General features: G+C 47.9%; 1 protein-coding gene across 1 annotated transcript in view; it reads right to left on the minus strand.

Annotated features, from left to right (window-relative positions):
- The window catches only part of BECN1 (beclin 1), a 649,635-nt gene that overhangs the window by 112,770 nt on the left and 514,542 nt on the right, over nucleotides 1–22,323 (minus strand). The window contains exon 8 of the mRNA XM_069634173.1: nucleotides 6,289–6,435. Within this exon, the coding sequence (XP_069490274.1) occupies nucleotides 6,289–6,435 (147 nt within the window). The remainder of the gene's footprint in view (nucleotides 1–6,288; nucleotides 6,436–22,323) is intronic.

The following is a 22,323-nucleotide window of genomic DNA, read 5'->3' on the forward strand; positions in this document are numbered from 1 at the left end:
TTTCCTGAGTGCTGTGGTCGTCGGCTCGGGGAAAGCAGACTAGGACTGCGGATGCAAAGCTGAAAAAAACAAAGTTGCTGCATGGACAGTGAGGGTCCTCGCAACGCAAGAAGTGTTTATCTACATCCCGAGCAGCAATTACCAGGCAAGCCAGGAGACCAGCCTCAGAGTGTAAAACATGCTCACAACCAAACCCCAAGAACGTACCCACAGACGGCAGAGGCAGGATAAAAAAGGATGCCCCGCCTCTTCATACGGCAACCTACAACTCCATAGCAGGACCAAGGGGGAAGCCATCAGATCGCAGATATCACTGTTTAGTTTAGTTTCTTTATTTGTACCGCGCGCCGAACCCTGGGGTAACCGGGCGCCAGAGACTTAGATACAGTTACAACATGGCAAAAATATACAATACAGACTGAAATAATAGCAATAAGTGTAGTAGACCGGGTTACAAGATGGTCGACAAGGACATGCAGAGAAGAAGTACATTAAGCAGAATTTTTGCTGGAAAGCCATGCTTTTGTTTTGGCTCTAAAAGTCCAAAAGGAGAGTTCTGCTCTAAGGTTTAGTGGCATAGCGTTCCATAGTTTGGCAGCTAGGACCGGGAAGCTGGCGTCACCTGCTTTTTTTAGGGAGAATTTGGGAACGGAAAGGCAATGTGAGTATGGCGTTCTAGTTGGTCTAGTTGATGTGTGATTGTGGAACTTGTCTGCCAGGTATTTGGGTGCGTCATTGGAGCGGCATTTGTGGACGATGACGAGGGATCTGAGAGTGATTCTGTCTCGTACAGGGAGTCAGTGAGCGTCTTGCCTGATGCTGGAGATGTGGGTGTGACGTGGGATACTGAGGGCGGCTCTGAGGGCGTTATTTTGAAGTACCTGTAGTTTGTTCAGGTTGCGTTTTGACGTGCCAAGAAAGAGGGTATTGCAGTAGTCAATTTTTGAGAGCACTAGCGCTCTGGCTAGAGTAATGTAGCTGGAAGGAGATAGGAAAGGTTTGCAGGCGTTGATACGCTTATTTGTAAAAGCTGTGGATGAGGCTGTGGCATTCACCTGTCTTTTGAGCGAGAGAGTAGAGTCTAGATAAACCCCTAGGGTTTTAATTTCTTTGGCTACTGTGATTAGATTACTGTCTATGTTGATGGACGCGTAGCGGGGGTCTAGTTTGTTTAGCCGTGGTTGGGAGCCGACAAGAAGGAGCTCAGTTTTCTTGTCGTTGAGGCATAGGCCGTGCTCTGCCATCCAGGCTTGGATCTCCAAATAAAGGTTGTTGATTTTGGTGGAGTCCTCATCGTAGCACCCTGATAGGGTGATGAGAACCTGGGTATCATCAGCATAGTTTGTGTATGTGACACCCAGGTTATCTAGGCGGTCAAACAATAGCTTAGTGAAGATATTGTATAGGGTCGGCGAGACACACGAGCCTTGAGGGACGCCGCAGGTGATGGGGACAGGGAGTGCTGAGGCCACCGGGGAGAAGACCCGCGTGGTTCGGTTGGCTAGGAAGGACTGGATCCAGGCAGTCACCTGGTTAGAGAAGGCTGCTGAGGTCATCAGATGTTCCGTGAGGATCTGATGGTCGAAGAGGTCGAAGGCTGCTGATAGATATAGCAGTAAGAGAATGGCTAGATTACCCTTGTCCTTTGCCTCGTCCATCTGGATTTTTAGGTCCAGTAGGGCTGACTCTGTTCCATGCCTTGGCCTGAAGCCGGATTGTTTGAGACCCAGGAGGTTGTTGTCTTCCAGGTGCTTCTGTGTTTGCAGGTAGGCCACTCTGTCTAAGATCTTGAGGATGTAGGGAACGGTGGTGATTGGTCTGTAGTTGGTTGGGTTTTTGGGGTCTAGATTAGGTTTTTTTTAGTAGTGGCATAACCCAGGCCTCCTTGAGGCTGCTAGGCACTGAGCTTGATTTGAAGGATGCGTTGATAAGGGCCGTTATGAAGGGGGCCAGACTGTTGGCGCCTTCATGGATGATGGAAGCTGGGCATGAGTCCCCTTGGCATCTGGAGGGTTTGAGGCCCTTAATGATGCTTTCTACTTCTTTGGTGGAAACTGGTGAGAAGGAGAAGGGGGAGCAAGTGGGTGTTTTGGGAGTGGTGGGCGGTGGATGGTTTGTTTTTTTGGATAGGCTAAGCTTTTTCTGTTCGATTTTGGATTGTAACATGGTGATTTTGGCTGCTAGGGCTTTTTGAATCCTCTCACACCAGTCTGCATCTTTCACACAGGTTTCTGCCAGTGTAAGGGGGGGATTAGAGTTCCCTGAGGATATTGAAAAGCTCTTTTGTTTTGGATTTGGCGCTCTCAATTCTGTTGTCATAGGTCTCTTTTTTGGCCTTGAGGATGGCAGTTTTGTAGGTGGTGGCTGCTATCGAGAGTTGAGTTTTGTTGGGTAGGTTGGCCGTTTTTCTCCAGGTGGCTTCTGCGGCTCGTTTGGAGTTCCGGAGGATTCTTAGCTCTGGTGTGAACCATTTGTTCATGTGGGAAGCCGGTTTGGCTTTGGTGAGTTTGAGTGGAGCGATGGTGTCTACTGCTGATTCTAACGTTTTGTTGTAGAGGTCAGCAAGTTTCTCTGCATCTAGGTTAGCGTAGTTTGTGGGGGTAAGGATATTGTCTATAAGTGGGCAGAGGTTTTGTAAGGTAATGTTGCGGTTATTTCTGGTGAGGGTTTGAGGGATGATGGGGGTTGGAGTGTTTGGTTGTGATTTCCCTTGGATGGAGAAGGAGATGGCGTGGTGGTCAGACCATGCAGTTTGCTCGTTTTTTGTGATGGCTATAGAGCAGTTGAGATCCGCTAGTCAGTCCAGGGCCCTGCCTTTGTTGTGGGTAGGGTCTGTGATTCTGAGCTTGAATCCTAGTTGGGAGATGGTGCTTTCCAGGGAGAGCGCATTGGCATCGTTTGGGTCACCGAGCCCGAGGTCGCCAAGTAGGATAATTTGAGATCCTGTTTTGGTGTTGGTGGTCAAGAGGTCAGATATCTCTTCCTCGAATGTGGTGATGGGATCTGGGGGTCTGTAGAGGAGGTGTAATAGTATGGTTTGTGTAGCAGAGAGTTGGAGCTTGGCTGACAGAAGTTCTGCAGACCGGAGGCTGGGCGGTGGGGTTAGTCTAAGGCCAAGGGATGTTTTGGCTATGAAGGCTACTCCTCCTCCTTTACCTATGTCCCGGTCTTCCCTTAGTATTGAATAACCTTCAGGGATGGCGAGGGATAGAGCTGGGCCTGCTGCTTGGTGCAGCCAGGTTTCAGTGATGGCCAGGAAGTGCAGGTCGTTGGCAGAGATGAAGACTGCGATATCAAGTGCATGGGCGACTAGGGAGCGGGCATTGATGAGGGCGCCTTTGATCAGTGGCTGTTCAGAGGTGCTCAGCAGCGTTAGTCTGCTGAAAGCAGCACTACTTTTGAAACTCCTGCACAGATAGCTTAAACCGAGGGGCAATGGGTCATGTGACAGTCATCCAAGCAGCTGAGAAATTAGATGTACTCCAGAGCAATTAAGCGGGTACCGCATGGTGAGAAGGGAACACATTATTAGAATGAGCCATGTTCTAAAACACAATCCTTAAGAGAAAGACGAGTGACATGATTACTAATAAAGAGACTATCAAACGGAATGGAGAATAACCCCTTTGAGTTGTGTGCAACTTTAATTTTGGAGCACCTATTTATTTTTGTCACGAGAACATTATCTTGGAACATTCTTTGGGAACTGTGCTTGTTTTGGGACCTTTTTTTTAATTTTACCTTGGAACTAAGAAGAGAGCTGTGAATGAGCAGCTGAGAGACAATTTCCCTAAATAATTTATATTTAGCTGAAATGAGGGTGTGAGGGACAGGGTAGGTTTTGACAGAGGATGGAGGATATTGCTTTTGACATCCTGACACAGACAGTCATTATTTGTTTGATTGAGGCATGGAAACCCCTCAGAGTTAGGGCTATTGAGGCATTTTTCCCAACCCGTTATTCAAATAAAAGCGTTTGACCAGAAATATACCACCTGTGCCAGTCTCCTAGGTCCATCCCCTCACAACAGATATTCTTTGGCATTCTGTATCTTCTTCCGGTCTACTACAACAAGGGAGGCTACTCCTACAGTCTCCTTGGTTTCTTCTACTTCTGTCAACAACTCTAGTAGGGGGGGGGGGGGAGAAGGCTCCTGTAGCACTCATTAGGCTGAATGTCTCTTTTGTGCCTAATGTGTCGAGGGAGATTACTCCCGGTGGACTCTGCACTCCAAATATTTTTGGCACAACAAATGAGAAGAGGGAAATCACTCCAATGTGTTCTTCACACTTGGTATCGTTGGCACAACAACTGAGACAAGGGAGATCACTCCTGATGCACTCTTCACACTTGGTATCTTGGGTAAAATTTCTAAGACCAGGGAGATTACTCCCGATGTACTCTTTACTCTTCCCCAATCCCCTACTGGTTCTACCGTCACTCCTATTTCTGGTGGGGGTACGGCACTGGTTCTTCCTGGGGGGTCGAGTTGCTGCGTTCCTGATGAATGCTCATCGTAACTCTCTCTGCTCTCCCTGCTGCACTCTTTCGGCTCTGTGGGGTCCCCAGCCTGACGGAATCAGTGCCATTGAAGGAGCACATGGTCCACCTGCTTGAGGTCACGCCATTGTTGTCCACTTCTCCATCTGCCTGAAGAGGACTCCTTCGACCGTTACCACAGCGTCATTCAGTCTGAGGACTGGTTTCCTCTGCTTACCTTCCTTGTTCCCAGGTTTGAAATTCACAAAGAGCGTATCCAGTGATATGATCGCTGCAGAAAAATGCAGCGGCAAAAAAGACGGATTTATTTTTAAAACATCTTTGCAGTTTTTGCACTTTTCATGCAAATATCTGTGGGTGGTGGGATGCAGGTCTCCCCACATATAAAGTGAACACAAAAAAAGTCTTTGTTGCCGCAGAATTTTTGTGGCGACCACTTCACATAGAACCCTGAAGAGCGGAGTTTTCATGCCGGCTTCTCACTTCATTTAGTCCTTTCTTGGTTATATCCTGTAGCTGGGTCCTCCACAGCGGAGTGCTAGTCTTTTGTTTGTGTCAACAATGTATTTTCCATGCCTCTTTGGGGCCACCTATTCCCAGTACCATCTAGAGCTGATAGGGTGTTGTTTGTATAACTCCTTCAATCTTCTTCTTCTCAGTACTTTCAAGAGATGACTTAGGATCAACCTGTATGTTCACTTCACTCTTACTTGTCTTGGTAGTACTAAGGTCTTACAGGAAGAAAAGGAGCAATATAATACCATACAGCAGTGCTTTCAGATTGGTTCTCGGCGGACCTTATGGATTTCATACTCTCAAGGGAAAGAGGGTTAGGGAGTTGCATCACGGAACGGGAATCCTTTTCCCCGTGAGGAGAGTATCTCCCTGTCAGGTCCCGCTTTCCGCCACCCCTAGGGGGAATGATGCGTAGTAGGCTCACCTCCCTGGCTTCACAAAGAAAGGCCCCCCCCTCTGGGGAGAAGTGACGTAATCCCATTAATCGTCACAATGCATAAAGCACATTTAATATGCGCTTGGTGTTTGGGAAATACACTTTAATGTTCCTTGCAAGGGGATAAGTCACTTCATTGTTAGGAGCATGTTTCAAAATGGAATTTATGAATGTATGCCCCTTAATGGCAATAACATCTGGGGTTTAGAGGGCCTTACCCTTTCTACCTTCAATTCTTGGGGAAGAGATACAAATTCCGGTATTTTCATAGGAAATGTTACCTCAAATCAGGTGATTGTTACTGCGTGCAGTGTTGCTAGGGATACTACATCCAGTAAATAACCTTCACCCCATAATTTGGTGGGTGGTACAAACGGGTCGTATTCCTGATTAGTGACGAGTTTACCATTGCCACAAACCTCATAATGAAGATTTAAATGTATTTAATCTTCCGAATTCCATTCCCTTCATTGCATCCGACATGCTGAATATTTCTGCGTTTACTCCTGTCTCTATCACCATCACTTCTACTTGAAGGTTGTTACATGCATACACCAGCCTTTGAGCAAATTCTGTGCCCCCACTGCTCGCCAAGAACGCCATGTACACCAACACGTCCAACTTTATTTATTCAGGAGATGCTGATCCAGGCCTGTTTTCGCTTTGAATTCTGGAGCTTGTAGGTTTGCTTTCCCCATTATAAATCAGAGACTACAAATTCCAGAATTAAAAGAAAAACCAGGAATGGAGGAGCATCCTCAAAATTATGGAGGGCACGTTGGCATGTATAGAGCCCCGGCCCCTTGACCACTCTCTAAAAACACAAATACTTTACCAGATGTGAAAAGTTGCATTGAAGACATTTGTTTTCTTTAGTTTATCCAGCTGAAACTGAGCATATCGCATCTGGTTATCCACACTTTTCAGGTCGTCGTCCAGCTCAAGTTGCTGCCTCTTAAACTCACTGTACTCCTTTTGGTACCTGGGGGAGTGGGATAAGTGAAGCAGAAACATGTTGATTTTAGTCGCTACTTACACAGAAACCTGATAACTGCGTCCAATGTTGATTTTGTTTAGACATGCAGGGCTCAGGCCAGGAAACAGTATATACTTTGCATGTACAGTGTTCATGAACATAATGCATACATAAATAATGCATACCCCCACATTCTCCTCCCTCCTTTTCAGGTGCACATAGCAACTGAAAAGGTCTCTAAAGTTGCTCGCTCTTTGTAGGTCTCATCCAAACAGGTGCTCCCCTACTCCTCTAGAATCATTGAGGACAACATCTCTCTTGTCCCCAGCCCTTGCCGATTTCGGTAATCACTCCTTTGCCACTGGCTCTTTCCCTCCATCCCACAAGCACTCCCTTGTGCACCCGCTCCTAAAAAAGCAGTCTGCTGACCCTTCCTGCCCGGCTAACTATAGCCCCATTTCCACCACCCCCTTCAAGTTTCCTCTACCGGTTTTTCTCCGGTATATAAAATTGCATTGTGAAAGTATTTTAAATTGCATTGTGAAACCTATGCTTTTTCCCCCTTTTACAGGACTCTCAGACTTGGGTGTGTTTTCCTTCTCCAGTATCCACAAGACATTGTGAAAGTAGTGCCATTCCGTGGCTTGACTTCTTAGCAAAGCATTCATCTAGCAAACTTTCTACCATTGTCTAAGCGCCCATCCTCTTTTCTAATTGTCTACTATTGTCCCGTCTCTCTATGTCTCGTCTGCTGGCACCCATCCCTGCGTCCTGTCCTAGTGTCCCCCCTTCCTCATCTCCTCCCTCCACCTACTCTATGGTGCTCTCTGTCTCTCCTATCTTTTGTAACTGCTTCTCTATCAACTATCCTGCACTCCTCACTAAATCTGGTAGGAAGAAATTTAAAAAGGACATCCTGGTCTCCAACCCAGGCCTCCCCATCGCAGACACCTATATCAGTGCCTCCTCTAGGCAAACCCTCACCGACATCCTCTTAGTCTTTCCCTCGCCAGACCTGTGGACTCTTCATATGGTCTCTGTGCTTTCTCCCCTCTCTTCTTCTCTCATTAATGGTGGCACCCGGTGGGAGGCCATTCTGGCCTCCTTCGACTCCTCTAAGGTCATCATTAATGTTTACCTGAATGGTACCGTCTTGGTCCAAGGCCCTCAGGCCAATCTTCTCCTCTTTGATAGACGCATCCCACGCCTCATCAACTTCCTTCCTTCTCCTGCTGTCCCCTCCCTCCCCTCCACGGCTTCCTTCCCTCCCCGTGCTGTCTCCTCCTTGGCTACCTTGCCCTCTCCTCCTTCCTCTTCTGCCCCGCCCCCCCTCGGGCTTCTTATACACCTCCGCAGGGCATACCTCTGATTTGTACCCCTCCCTGGAAGTCTTTCAAGGACAGTAACCTTCTCCATATTGCCGCTCAGCTGTCAAACACTCCTCTGACATCTACCGCCTCCTGGAAGAACTTGCCCGTGATGTCCTCGGTCTCACAGAGACATGGTTCACGGCCATCTCTGTCACAAGCTTTGATACCCTGCTCCCTGACAGCTACAAGATCCTCTCCGTGCCCAGGTCCATCCGTTTCGGAAGGGGTGTTGCCCTGATCTTCCCAAGTGGATTCCTACCTCTGTCATTCCTACACAGGCTTTCTCCTCTTTCGAATGCCTCGTCTGCAGGCTCCCTCTCTCTCCTAGACATTCCCTTACGGTGGCTATCATCTATCGGCCACCTGGTCAGAAGATCTCCTCCTTCCTCTCTGAGTGGGTGGACCTCTCCTCTTCCCTTCTGGTCTCGACCACTCAACTCCTTCTTCTTGGAGGCTTCAACATCCACCTGGATGCTTCCTGTCCTTCCTCTGGACCTTTGCGACTCTCTCTCACTCTCTATCCTACCCTCTGGCCCGACTCACTCTGCAGAGCAGACTCTTGATGTTCTGATCCCTACAGACTTTCCCCTCACTATCCCTCTCACCGCTCCTCTCTCCTGGAGTGATCACTTTCTTCTCCCCTCCCAGCTCACTCTCTCCACCCCTCTCTACACCCCTCAGGCAAAGCCAACTCCAGTACTGCCACCTACCTTGACGGTTATCGGACCCATTGAGCGTGTGTCAGTTGAGGCTTTGACCGCCACTTTCTCACCCCCACTCCCCTTTGGCTGACTCACACCCTGACACAGCCCTCTCCATGCTCCACTCTGCTATATCTGATGCCCTCAATGTTCCTGCCCCTGTCATGAGGATCCACTTGAAACCTAAAGCCAAGTGCAACACCTGGTACAACTCAGACCTCGCCACCCTTAAACGCAAGTGCAGGGTGGCTGGGAGGAAATGGAGTGCTTCCGGTACATCCTCTGACAAACTGGCCTACCGCCTGCTCCAAAGGCAATACCGGCTCTCTGTCCGCACCAAGAAGAGAGCACACATCCAAGTCCGCGTCTCTGCGGAATCTAACAACTCGGCCGAACTCTTTAAAATCTGCAAGGAGCTGACCAATCCTGCTACAGTTCCTACCTCTCCTGTCCCCTCCAAGGCCCTCTGCACAGCCCTGGCTTCTCATTTCATCTCCAAAACTCAGGACATCCTGTCCTCCCTCTCTTCCTCTCCCCCTCCTCCCTCTACTCCCTGCTCTTTCTCTGGCCCATCTTCGGCCACCTCTTCTCCTTCCTTCTCTGCCTTTCCCCTGTTCTCCCCAGACAAGGTTTCTAGACAAGTCCAATCTATGAAGGTCTCGTCAAAACAGGTTCACCCCTGTTCCTCCAAAACCATCAAGGACCACATTGACACCTTGGCCCCTGTCTGGCTGACTTCTGCAACCACTCCTTCGCCACTGGAGTCTTCCCTTCCCCCCTGAAGCACTCCCTTGTGCACCCCCTTCTTAAGAAACCCTCAGGATGACCCGTCCTGCCCGGCTAACTATCGACAAATCTCCATCACTCCTTTCCTGGGCAAACTCCTGGAAAAACTGGCCATCTGCCAGCTTAATCATCACACTGAATCTGTTGGTTGTCTCCATGACCATCAGTCTGGCTTCAGAGCTGCCAGAGGCACGGAAACTGCTCTCCTGAACATGCGTGAAAACCTGCTCTCCAACCTCGATTCCAACACCCCGTGTCCTCATCTTACTTGATCTCTCTTCTGCCTTTGACACGGTCAACCATGCCATCCTGCTCAACAGTCTCTGTGATAACCTGGGTATCACCGATCAGGCCCTGGCTTGGCGGACCTCTTTCCTCTCTGATCGACCATACCAGGTCCAACTTGGGTCCTTCCGCTCCTCTATCTCTACCTGTGGTGTTCCCAATGGGTCTAACCTCTCACCCTGGCTGTTCAACCAATACCTGGCACTTCTTGCCCACCGCATTGCTGCTCTCTGCCCCAACTGTCAGTGCTATTCAGATGACACTCAACTCATTTTCAGACTCCCTTTCACCACCTCTTCTCCTTCTCTCATCTCTGACTGTCTGTCTGCCATCCAGGAGTGGTGTGCCGCCAATGATCTCTGCCTTAATGCCAGTAAGACCGAGATTCTTCTCATCAGCACACTCGCTCCCTCCTTTACCGTTTCTCTCTGACGGCCTCTCTTGGCCCTCTTCCGTCTCCCACCTGTGAGGCTAAAAACCTCAGTGTCATCTTCAACTCCACACTTTCCTTCTCTCCTCACATCTCTGATGTCTCTAAGAAGTCATACTACCAGCTGCACCTCCTCAGAGGTATTCTTCCTTTCCTCTCCTTCCCCCAGAAGCTCACTGTCTCCAGAGCTCTGGTTCTCTCTAGGTTGGACTACTGCAACAGCCTCTTTCTAAATCTGCCTGCTTCTACTCTCCACCCTCTGCAACTCATCCAGAACAGGACTGCGAGACTTCTCCTTGGCCTCAAGCCCAGGAACGGTATCTCTCCAGGACTGAAATCTCTGCAATGGCTCCCAGTGGCTGCAACGATTAAGTTCAAAACCCCCTGCATTGTCCACAAGTTCTTCTGGGGTCTCGGGCCTCAATACCTTCAACTCTCTCTTACTAAATATCTCCCTTTTCGAGCTCTTCGCTCAACCACCTCCAACTCCCTCAGGGTCAGTCGCTTCTCCAAGCAGCGAGTTGGTGGTCGATCTTGTTCTTCAGGTGGGGCCTCCCTCTGGAATAGCCTCCCTGAAACTTCAGAACCATCTCTAGTTCTGTAAGCACCTCAAAACCTTCCTCTTTGTTTCCGCTTTTTCTCCTCCCCTACCCTGCTGAACTCCTGGCCGAAACTGAAATTGCACTGGTCAACTGGCTACCCTCTGATTTCGCACCCAGGTCCCCCCTCTCACCAGTTGCACACCTGCACTGCCTCCCTGGCAACCCCCGTGCTTGAGGACTGTTTTCTGTATCCATACAGTCCCCCACCAGCACTTGAGACTGGATGTCTGCACTTAGCGTTGCACTTGCCACCAGCTGGCTTCACCTTTACTTATTGCTTTATTTATTCTATTTATTTTTGCAGTCGATCCCATGTAATGCAGTGCCCCCCATCCTTCCCTCTGCACCGTTTCCCTTCCCCCATCCCCTGCACTTGCGCGATCAGAATGTTACCTGGCCTAGTAAGATCATTTTCCGTATTCCCCTGTTCCCCCTCCCTTGCCTGGTCGCACCTTGAAACACTAGTGTATAGGCGCATTATAAATGCCATATCATATCCCCCAACTGATCCTTCATACTGAACTCGCTGGTTGACTCCATGACCATCAATCGAGATTCTGGGGATCCAGAGGCATGGAAAACGCTCTCCTCAACACCTGTGAAGACTTGCTCGCAAATCTGGACTAACTCTCCTGCTGTTCTCATTCTCCTGTATCTCGCCTCGGCTTTTGACATGGTCAACCATTCTATCCTAATAAAACGGCTTTTTGATACTGCTGACATCACGGATCGGGCACTGGACTGGCTGACTACTTTCCTCACTCCCCTCCCCCCTCCCAGTTGCAGCTGGGCAGTTACTCCTCCACCACTTCACTCTTTACCTGCAGTGTCACCCAGGGCTCTATCCTATCGCCATGGCTCTTCAATATCTATCTTGCCTCTCTTGCTCACCTGATGATCCACTTCACTCCTCATATCCAGTGTTATGCTGACGACACACAGCTTTCCTCCAAACTTCCTTCTACTACCTCCTCTTCCTCTCCCCCTCATCCCAGATTGTCTGGCCGCTATCAAGGCATGTTGTGCAGCTAACAACCTCTGTCTTTATGCCAGTAATACGGAGATCCTTCTTATTGAGGCACCTGCGCCCTGTTTCCCTTCCACCGTCCTAGGGCACTCCACCTTCCCCTTTCCCTTGAGGCCAAAAAACTCCTCCCTCTTCTTCAACACTCACATCTTGGACCTTGCCAAGAAGGCCCACTTCCAACTACACCGCCTTAGAGGCATTCTCCCTTTCCTCACCTTTACCCAGAAACTCAATGTTTCCAGAGCTCTAGTCCCCTCTAGGCTGGACTACCCTTTTCCGATGATATAATATGAAAATAAAATACAAAATAGGAACAGAGTGGGGAGGCACACAGGGAAATCTCCACAGTACCCAGTAGCCCAGCCCAGCCCTGGTTGATGCACTTTTGCGCTCACCTTGTCCCCATCCACCCGCCTTCCAGTATCAATGGCATTTCGCACCTATGACCGTGCGCTCCCAAGGGGGCGAGGTGGGAGTGACCGCTCAAGTTGACAAACACCATGTACACTTCAAAGGCATCTTCCGCATGTTCACCATTGTCCACATGGCCTCCCCAGACCCTGTGTCTCCAGACTTCCCTCTTCAAAGCCAAACCCCTGCAATGAACAAAAGTTTGTGTGCCTTCAGCATTTGTCTGACCTTTTTGCGCTCACCTCATGCCCATCAACCCACCCTTCCAGTATCGATGGCATTTCGCACCTATGACTGTGCGCTCCCAAGGGGGCGGGGTGGGTGTGACAGCTCAAGTTATCAAACATTGATGACAACCAGGTTCGCGTTTGTGTTACAAGCCTTGCCCTCTATGCTGTACTAGTAGGCCTATGCTTGTGCGCTGGAAAGGCGGCAGGGTGGGTTCATATGGCAGATGGGAAACATTGGGATGGAGGCAGAGTGGGTGTCTATGAACACGTCATCCATTCACATACACACCCCACTTGTGTAAGCCTTTATAAACACCTTGAGATGTACCCTGAGAATATCTGGGAGATCTACTAGGTATATCGTCATCGAACTACCTGTTCACCCAATACTTATTCCTCTGCTTGCTGAATCTGCTCATCTGTTTGCCAAAGTAAGGGAAAGTCAACTAATTACTTGCCTATGTTCATCGAACGTTACTATGAACGTTTATGTCGATTTCCACCAAATGTACCCAGGATTTTAATGTTCATGTATCTCAAAGACCTCGGCATTATCGATTAGTTTAGGTATTTTCTTCTCAATAACTACCACAATTCATCACTGTGTGTTGAAATAGAATGTGCAGTATAACAATTGTATAATAAAGTTGACGCAGAGTTCACTGGGCTAGGTCATACAGCTTTTCTGTCTTTATTCTAATTAAACTTTAAGGACAAATCTCTGGTGGAAATTGCTTTATTCACATTCATCCTGTGTTATTCGTGCTAATAGTTCATATTTCTTTATACAGATCTCACACACTTTTCAAGAATGCCATCATGTGTGGTTGTCGCTTGCACTTCTGCAAGCCACGTCAAAGCTGCGGATAATATCCTGCATGTATTCCCAAAGAATATTGATTTTATAAGAAGATGGCTTAGAAATTGTGGTTGTAAAGTGGACGAGATTGAAATTAAGGCCCAGGAAATCTTGGCCGACTTGAGGGCCAATCGATTCCGCCTCTGCAGCCTGCACTTCACCCAGGATATGTACGACCTGTCAAGGTACACAAAAAGACAACTGAGTTCTCCCTAAATTGGTCAAAATGCCATCCCAACTCAATTTCTGCATGCAAATGGTGAGGTGAGTAGTGAGTATTGTGTTTGTTATGTTTGTTGGTATGTAGGACGATGGTCTGCATTAATAAGTATTATCTTCCATCTGTTTATCTACATCACTGTTCTATTACTCAATTTTCCATAGTCACCAGAGCCAACACTAGTGTCAAATATTTCATCTTAGTATACTTCATCTTTCCCCCCAGCTTTCTGGAGCCTCTAACCAGTAAATGTGATCCTTGATGAAAATTTCCACAGTGCCCCTTAGAAACTATGTTTGGGAAATGTGTTGGTTGACATATCCTTCTGCACATAGAGCACATTCATGGAAGAACAGACCCTCGCAAGTGACGAAATCCCCAACACGCCTTCAATCCCAATGGTGAGCCCTACTGACCAGCACAAAGTGAAATTTTATCGCGTCGCATAAATCCACTTTTCAAGTACTAATTTTCCTATTCCATTGTACTATTTTCGGACATTGGGCTGAAAATGAAGGAGCAAGATTCTGCATCAATTTCTTTTCCAGATTCAACATCAAACTCATACACAGACCAAGTAATTATATTACACTACTCTTTGTATGCGATTGAACTACTTTCATGTGGTATGCTTTCAATGTAAACATATCAAAATGTATTATGTGCAGTACTGGCTATTTGTACAAAGTGGCAGGTATGGGTTTGTGTACGTGTGTACCATTGTCTGAATTTCTGTTCAGTATGTACTTTCTTCTGCATTGCATTTTTTCTGTTTCATTTAGCTTTTTATTCCTTGTTAAAACAAGTGCTGCATTATTGGTGGATGGTGGAACTTCGACTACTATCTCTTCCTCCTTTGGAACAGGTCCACAACCTGAGGTATTTCTATTCACATTTCACAAATAACAGTCCATCCAAAATTGGATATACTTTGAGACATAAATGTATGTGACAGAGCAGTGTTTAAAACGTTTCTTACTTCGGTAGCAACGTTGCACTCCCCTTCACCCCCCACCCAATGCAGAACAGTTACAAAGGACACATTACAAAGCAAAATACTTTGCAGGGCAACATTGTAATCACTATGCTTTACAGGGTGACCTCAAATCAAGTCCATGTCGGAACTCGGATGGATACAAGGTTAAATATGAACTGAATGTTATGATCAAGTCACGTACACTCGATTCGAGGTTTTGTCCATTCTAACGTTCTATTTGTGTTGCGACAGCAACCCTAACAGTATATGGTTCACACTCTATGTAAAATACTTAGCTTGGAGGTGCTCTGTCTAATGCAAACTTTTATTGTGCACTTTGGCTGACATTGTATTTTTTGTATATTACTCTATTCAAGGAATGTACTCCAGGTGTGGACAGAAGAGGCACATGGAACCAAGGTATACATTTATGAAGTGAAATTGGGCATCAAATTGCATTCTGAATACATTTTCATTATGTTGCTATCTTTTCCAGTTTGTATAGTTGTTTTCCATTTGTAGATATGTACTTATGTTTGTTTGCTTTTAAATTAAATTTGCTATATTAAAACCATATAAAAATGTTTTTTTGTAGCTTGATGTCGTCTGCAAAGAGAAGGCCACTGTTTCGAAGCAAATCAAGAAACCAAGGGTAAGGAAATAGTTTTACCTGTAACTCTATTTCTCCAGCATTGGTATCTTTCATGGATTCACATGCTTAGAATATTCCCCGTCGTCAGACTGGGACCCCTCGGTACACATCCTCGGTACACATATATAGCCTTTTCCTATAGGAAAACTTCTGACACTTTTGTGTCCTATCTACGTCCTTTTGAGGCCAGCATACGCATGCCACGCAGGACGTTGTGGTATAAAAGCCCCGCCCCGTGGCTCCCTTCAGATTTCGGCCCCTCCAAAGTAGGAAGGGTCAAACCTATCAAGCATATACATTGCATTCCGGGGAGGCTGGCGGGCGCATGTGAATCCATGAAAGATACCAATGCTGGAGAAATGGAGTTACAGGTAAGAAACTATTCCCTTCTCCAGCATTGGATCTTTCATGGATTCACATGCTTAGAATAGATTGTACAGCAGTAAACTGGAAGACGGCGGTGAGAATGCAATGCAATATATACCCACAAAAATACACAATGTATAGGTACACAAGAAATAAGTTTACCCATATATCTGTACCTCCATAAAGCATACGGTCCCCAACAGGTAGAAAAAACTCTCCACAGTGTAGAGCTTACCTTATTGAAACAGATGGCGCAGGACTGCTCTTCCCATCTGCACCTCGTCCGCATGCTGCCTCGCAAGGCAGTAGTGGCGGGTAAACGTGTGGGGCACCGACCATGCTGCTGTCTGGCATATGTCCGTTAGCGGAATTCCTGCCCATAATGCTGCTGAAGAGGACGTCGATCTTGTAGAATGGGCTCTAGGATGCCCTTGCAGCGGCCTTCCGGCCTTGGAGTGGCAAAACGCAATCGTGGACGAGACCCACCGAGCCAGCCCTTGCTTAGAAATTGCATTTCCTCTCTTCGACGGACCATACGCGATGAACAGTTGTCGAGTAGACCTGAGTTCTTGTGTACGATGTAGGTAAAATTTTAGGGCCCTCTTAACGTCCAAGGTATGAAGAGCTTTTTCCGCTGCCGATGATGGGGTCGCGAAGAAAGTAGGGAGGACAATGGACGAGTGTTTGTAATACACTGTAGGAACTTTTGGAACGAAAGTAGGATTAGTTGCCAGAACCACCTTGTCTTTAAAGAATCTTCGGTATGGAGGGTCTACGACCAACGTTTGCAGTTCCGAGATTCTCCTAGCTGATGTGATCGCAATTAAGAACGCCAACTTCCACGATATGAATTTCATGTCCGAAGTGGCCATAGGCTCAAAGGGTGGTTTCATTAAGCCTGCCAGCACTACGTTGAGACTCCATGTTGGTGGAAAACGTTTTACTGGGGGAAAAGTTCGAAATAAACCCCTCATGAAGTGTTTCACTAATCTGTCGCTGAATAAAGGAGACGACTGTCTCTTCCTCGTGAACCTAGAGATGGCCGCCAGGTGCACCTTTATCGATGTGAAAGACAAACCCCCCTCTGCCAAGTGAAGCAGATAAGGCAGAACTTGCTCCGGAGTCACCTTTAACGGGTGTAGACCTTGTTGTCCTCGACACCACTTGCAGAACCTTCGCCACTTATAAGTGTAAGATTTGTTGGTAGAAGGGGCCCGAGCCGCTTGCAGAATTTTTTGGCAATCCTCCGAAACGTCTAAGGCACCAAATTCCGAAAAGTCAGGAGCCAGGCTGTGAGGTTGAGACTGTCCGGGTCGTGATGCCACACCGTACCTTTGTCCCGGGACAGTAGGTTCGGGACGCTCGGAAACGCTATTGGTTGTTCCAGCGACAGGTGAAGCAGGTCGGAAAACCACGGTTGCCTCGGCCAGTACGGTGCCACTAGAATTACCCGGCAACTGTACCTGCGTATCCACTGCACCGTCCTCCGTATGAGGGGGAACAGAGGAAAAGCGTAAAGGAACTTGTCCGTCCATGGGAAGCAGAACGCCTCCCCCATGCAACCCTCCTGAGGCCATCTGTTTGCGAATTGCTCGCATTTCTTGTTTTCCTTCGTTGCGAAGACGTCCAGTGGGGGGTGACCCCATTTCTCGAAGACCTTCGTTAGCTGAACTGTGTCCATTTCCCATTCGTGTATCTGGGCCATCCTTCTGCTGAGGGAATCCGCTTGCGAGTTCCTTACTCCCGGGAGATGGTGAGCCACGATGGATATCTCGTGCTTTAATGCCCAATGCCACACTTTCTAGGCCTCCATGGAAAGGGTCCTGGATCGCGCCCCCCCTTGTTTTCTCAAATAAAACATGACCGTCGTATTGTCCGTCAGCACTAGTACTCTCGATCCCTTGATGTGTGGTAGGAACGCCTTCAAGGCCCATCGCACTGCTCTGAGCTCTAACATGTTGATGTGTAGGAGTGACTCCGTTTGAGACCAACAACCTTGCGTTTGAAGAGTGCTCATGTGAGCTCCCCAGGCGGTTAGAGACGCATCCGTGACTATGGTGAGCTGGAACTCCGGTTCCTGTAGGGGTACACCGTTGTTCAGGTTGTGGAAACTCTGCCACCACTGAAGAGTCCGAAGCAGTTTGTCGTCGTCGATGATTATCCTGTCTGACCACGATCCTTGGGCCTGTGTCCACCGGTCCGCCAGGAACTCCTGAACTGGCCTCATGAATAGGCGACAGTTGGCCACCAGATGGATGCAGGATGCCATGGCCCCTAGGACCGAAACGTATTTTCTCACTGAAAGTTTGGTGTTTCGCCGTAGTCGACTCGCCAGTTGATTGAGTTTTGAGATTCTGTCGAGGGAAGGCTTCACTAGCCCAGACTGGGTTTCGAACTGTGCCCCCAGGAACACCAACGTTCTCGATGGCCTCAGCGAGGATTTTTTGAAGTTTATGGAAAATCCCAGCCATTGTAGAAGCTGCATGGTGGCTTGCAAACTTGTGTTGGTGGACGCTGGGGAGGATCCCCTTACCAGCCAGTCGTCGAGATATGGGTATACATGGTGGCCTTGCCTTCTTAGCCAGGCCGCCACTGGGGCCAGGCATTTCGTGAACGTCCTGGGGGAGGTTTTGAGCCCAAAGGGAAGAACCGTGAACTGGTAGTGAGTCCGCCCTATCACAAACCTCAGGAACTTCCTGTGTTTCCGACGCATTGGAATATGGAAGTACGTGTCCTGCAAATCCAGGGACGCCAGAAAATCCCCTTCTTGAACGGCTCAGATCACTTCCTGGAGCGTGAGCATTTTGAATTTTAGGCTCTTTATGCACTTGTTGAGATCGCGTAAGTCTAGAATGGGACGCCATTTTCCGTTTGGCTTTTTCACGACGAAGTATCTTGAGTAAACCCCTTGACCTTTCTGTGTTGCTGGAACTAATTCTATCACACCTTTTGCTAACATGAGTGTTACCTCTTGTTGCAGTACCCTCAGATGGGAATGAGCGACAGGCTGCGCTTGAATTGTAGAGAATGCCCGTTCCTTATTGTGTCCAGCACCCATTGATCTGTCGTTATTCGTTCCCATTCGTCGACATAGGCTGATACTCTTCCCCCCAGAACGGCGTGTTGCTCATCATTTCTGATCTTTATTTTGCTTCTCTCTCGACGACGACGCATAGGATGGTCTCTTCCTGGAGGTCTGGAAGTTCCGGCATCGGTTTGCTGTTTGGGAAGCACGCCTGTATCCCTGGGAGGGGTATGCCGACCTACTGAAGGATCTGTCTCCTGACGCGGAGAATCTGGAATTACCTGAAGGCCCTCTAAAGGGACGAAAAGGCTTGTAGCTTCGGCCACTCTGAAGGGCACCCAATGAACGTGCCGTGTCCGAGTCCTCTTTCATTCCCTTTAGGGCCTCATCTACTTTCTCTCCGAATAGAAGGTCTCCCTCAAAGGGCATATCTAATACTTTGTATTGTACCTCCGGCCTGAAGTAGGTACACTTAAGCCATGACTGTCGTCGTAACACAACCCTATTATTGACTTGCTTGAAGCCCGATTCAGCGAGGTCCACCGTGATGTTTATTGCGTGATTGGAGGCTTCCTCACCCTCTCGGACAAGTAACATCGCCGCCTTCCTATGCTCTTCCGGAAGATGATCCAGCAACGGAGCCAGCCAGTGCCACATTTATCTGTCGTATCTGGCTACAAAAGCCAGAGAGTTTGCAGCCTTTCCTGTAGTTGCTCCCAAAGATAGCACTTTTTTGCCAAAGGCCTCCTGACGTCTTGCCTCGTTTTCAGGCGGAGTCGTGCACTTGTGCTGGGCCTTTGCTTTCCTCGCCGCTGCCGCCGACACCACCGATTCAGGCGTTGATTGGGAGGATAAGCACTTGGGGGTAGACTCTGGAGCCTTACATTTTTTCTCAAGGCGACCTTTTACCACCGGTTCCGAAAAGGGGTGACGCATGGTCTGCAAACCCTCCTTCCACACGTGATCTAGTATGGGTATTGAAAACACCGACCTCCTCTTACCCATGTGGTCGAAAAGAAAACAGTCCTTCTGTTCTTCCTGGGACAAACCGAATTCCTTACATGCCTTCTCCATCATAGAATGGAATGATGCAATATCATCCGGGGGAGACGGGTGAGCCGGGCTCCTTGGGGTTTCTAACTCCACCTCTGATTCCCAGGCTGGATCCCTGGAGGGGGATGAGGAGATATCCGACATGGCTCCCCTGTCAGACTCCGATTCTGGCAGCTCACCTTCCTCTTGGGGTGCCTGTAGTGCCTGTGGTGCTGAGACTGGCGTGCATAAGTGAGTCGGTGGACGGGACGGGCCTGGCTCGTCGACGGGTGACTGTGGCAGGTTTACCTGAGGTAGTCTCTGGTCAAACGACTGTACTAAAGACTGAAGCGTAGACAGAATCTCCAACGACAAAACAGATTGAGGATTGAGAAGAGGGGCAGACACCGGAATCCCCTCGTCGACGACTTGTCAACCACTCGGAGCCCGAGGTCTGCCGGGCCAGCTATTTCCCCGCTCTCGTCCTCTCCCGATGACAGCAACGCTGCCTGTTCCTGTAGTAAAGAATCCGGAGGGATCGGAAACTTCAGGCCTCCAGGCTTCCTGTAGAACCTCCGTCGACGAGGCCACCGTCGCAGTCGTCATCGGTGGGACGGTAGATACCACACGCGTCAGTGGTAGGGAGGAGGCCGATGACTGGACCGCCATCGACGACGGTGGCTTAGCAGGTGCTTTAGGCAGTCCCCCCTTCTCTGCACTTGGCCTGCTTTTACTCGACTCTCGACTCGTGGTCGATCTATGGTGATCGCCCGAGGAGGATTTCGGCCTTTCCTTGTCATGCTTTTTTGACGAAGATGACAATTTTCTCGTCGAAGATTCTCTAGCTGAATGACTCCGAGATGACTCTTTCTCCGCCGGTCGAGATTTCTTCACCGGTGGTTCCGACGATACAGCGCGGTGTGATGTTTTTGCTGATTGTGTGGAGCCTACCTCCGAAGGGGGGTATGCCCCCGCTCCATCATTCAACCATGCCACCAGCCGTCGATTCCGGTCTTTGACAGTCTTTTGAGAAAACCCTTTGCATATGTCACAGTTATCAGCCGAATGATGAGGGTGGAGACAGTATATACAATCCATATGTCCATCCCCCTCGTAAACTTTTTTCAAGCCGCACGTCGCGCAAGGACGGAACAGCGCATTTCCCGACATGAAGGAAAGAATCACCTAACTCCAAGTACACAACCTTGTACAAAATAGTAAGACGACGCGAGGAGATCCCACTACTTTGGAGAGGGTTGAAATCTGAAGGGAGCCACGGGGGCGGGGCTTTTATACCACGACGTCCTGCGGGGCATGCGTATGCGGGCCCCAAAAGGACGTAGATAGGACACAAAAGTGTCAGAAGTTTTCCTATAGGAAAAGGCTATATATGTGTACCGAGGGGTCCCAGTCTGACGACGGGGAATATTCTAAGCATGTGAATCCATGAAAGATCTAATGCTGGAGAAATAACATACAAGTTTGTTTTCCACAAGCTTTTGAGCAGATGTTTTAGTCTTTCTAGGTTTTTAGTTGCAACATCGTATGTTCTGTATGTGTGCAATACATTCAGCTTCTTCTTCTATTTATTCTTTAAGAAGCCCAGAAGTAAGAGCAGTATAAAGTCACAGACATCGCTTGCAACCAAAGATGTCGCTTGCCAAACTGATTTCACATTGGAGCAACTAAAATCTCAGGCGCAGCGTGGCACAGTCAACAAGTAGACTAGTGATGCATTTGTCCAGTGGGCGGAAAATGAATGAAATGTCCCATGAGACCCTTACAAAGTCAGCCCGGACCATTGCTACTTTGTGCCAGGTCGAACACATGAAAATGAAGAAAGTGATGATGCTTTGCAACTGCTTTACGACCCGTTCACACAATCTACACCCGCTAAAAATGTTCTACCAAAAAAACATTCAAAGTTAGCCGTTTCTCCAATTCAGGTTGAATTATCACATCATAAACTGACAGAGGTTGAAGCTTCAACGAAATTTACAGATGATCATGCACAAGATCTCGACTTCAGTTTGCAAAGTCCTGATGATTTTTCCACCACTGTCGACTCACAAAAATCAGTACTGCAGGATGATTGGCTACTAAAGGTGCAAAAGTACATTGTGTTCGACAGCTTCCGGATAGACATTGTACAAATGCTCAAATGTGAACATACAATCGGGGCCAAGATATGCGGGGAGCCATTGTATTACAAGGCACTAACCTGAAAATCCAAGTAACCTGTATCCACCTCCATAATACATTTACATGGTTCGCCCAACCGATGCTCAGCAAAGTGCCAGCTGGGAATCTACTTTAAAAAAAAAATGTTTTTATGGTTTATTACAAACCTTTAAAATATGCATTATTTCACCAGTTTCCCTTAATACATTATCACTTCATTTTACAGTTTACATCAAAGGAGGAAAAATACAGAAGATTCTTAGCATAGCACTTCTTGATTCAGATTGCTATCATTCTCTCCTGCCAATCGTTTTGGTATTTCCTCCAAGAAAAAGTCAGAGCAATTGTTAGTTTACTATTGGGGTCATCAAAACACACTTGCCACCAGTCTTCGGCAGTCAATGATTAATTCTGTGCAATAAAGTGTCCCAGATGTTTTGTTCTTTCTGAACTTAATGCCGTACAGAATAATGTCAGGTGTTTCAAAGTCTCCTCTTGTAATTACAGAGCTTGCAGTTGTGTTTCATGCCGGCAAAATTTGTCCATTGGCTTAATATCTCTTTGGTCTTGAACAGATGAAGATGAATTTCATGTATAGTAGTCTACGATGCCGGTCAGGAAATTTCCACATGTATTTCTGCGTCTTGTTCAGGGCTTTTGCTTCACTTGGAACATGCTTCATTATTGTTTGTTTCAATCTTTGATCTCCTGTGTCAATCCAGTCTTGAAGCCAAAGTTTCT

This window comes from Ambystoma mexicanum, chromosome 13 (genome assembly GCF_040938575.1).
Source record: "Ambystoma mexicanum isolate Mex_15411 chromosome 13, UKY_AmexF1_1, whole genome shotgun sequence".
In the NCBI taxonomy this organism is placed as follows: Eukaryota; Metazoa; Chordata; class Amphibia; order Caudata; family Ambystomatidae; genus Ambystoma; species Ambystoma mexicanum.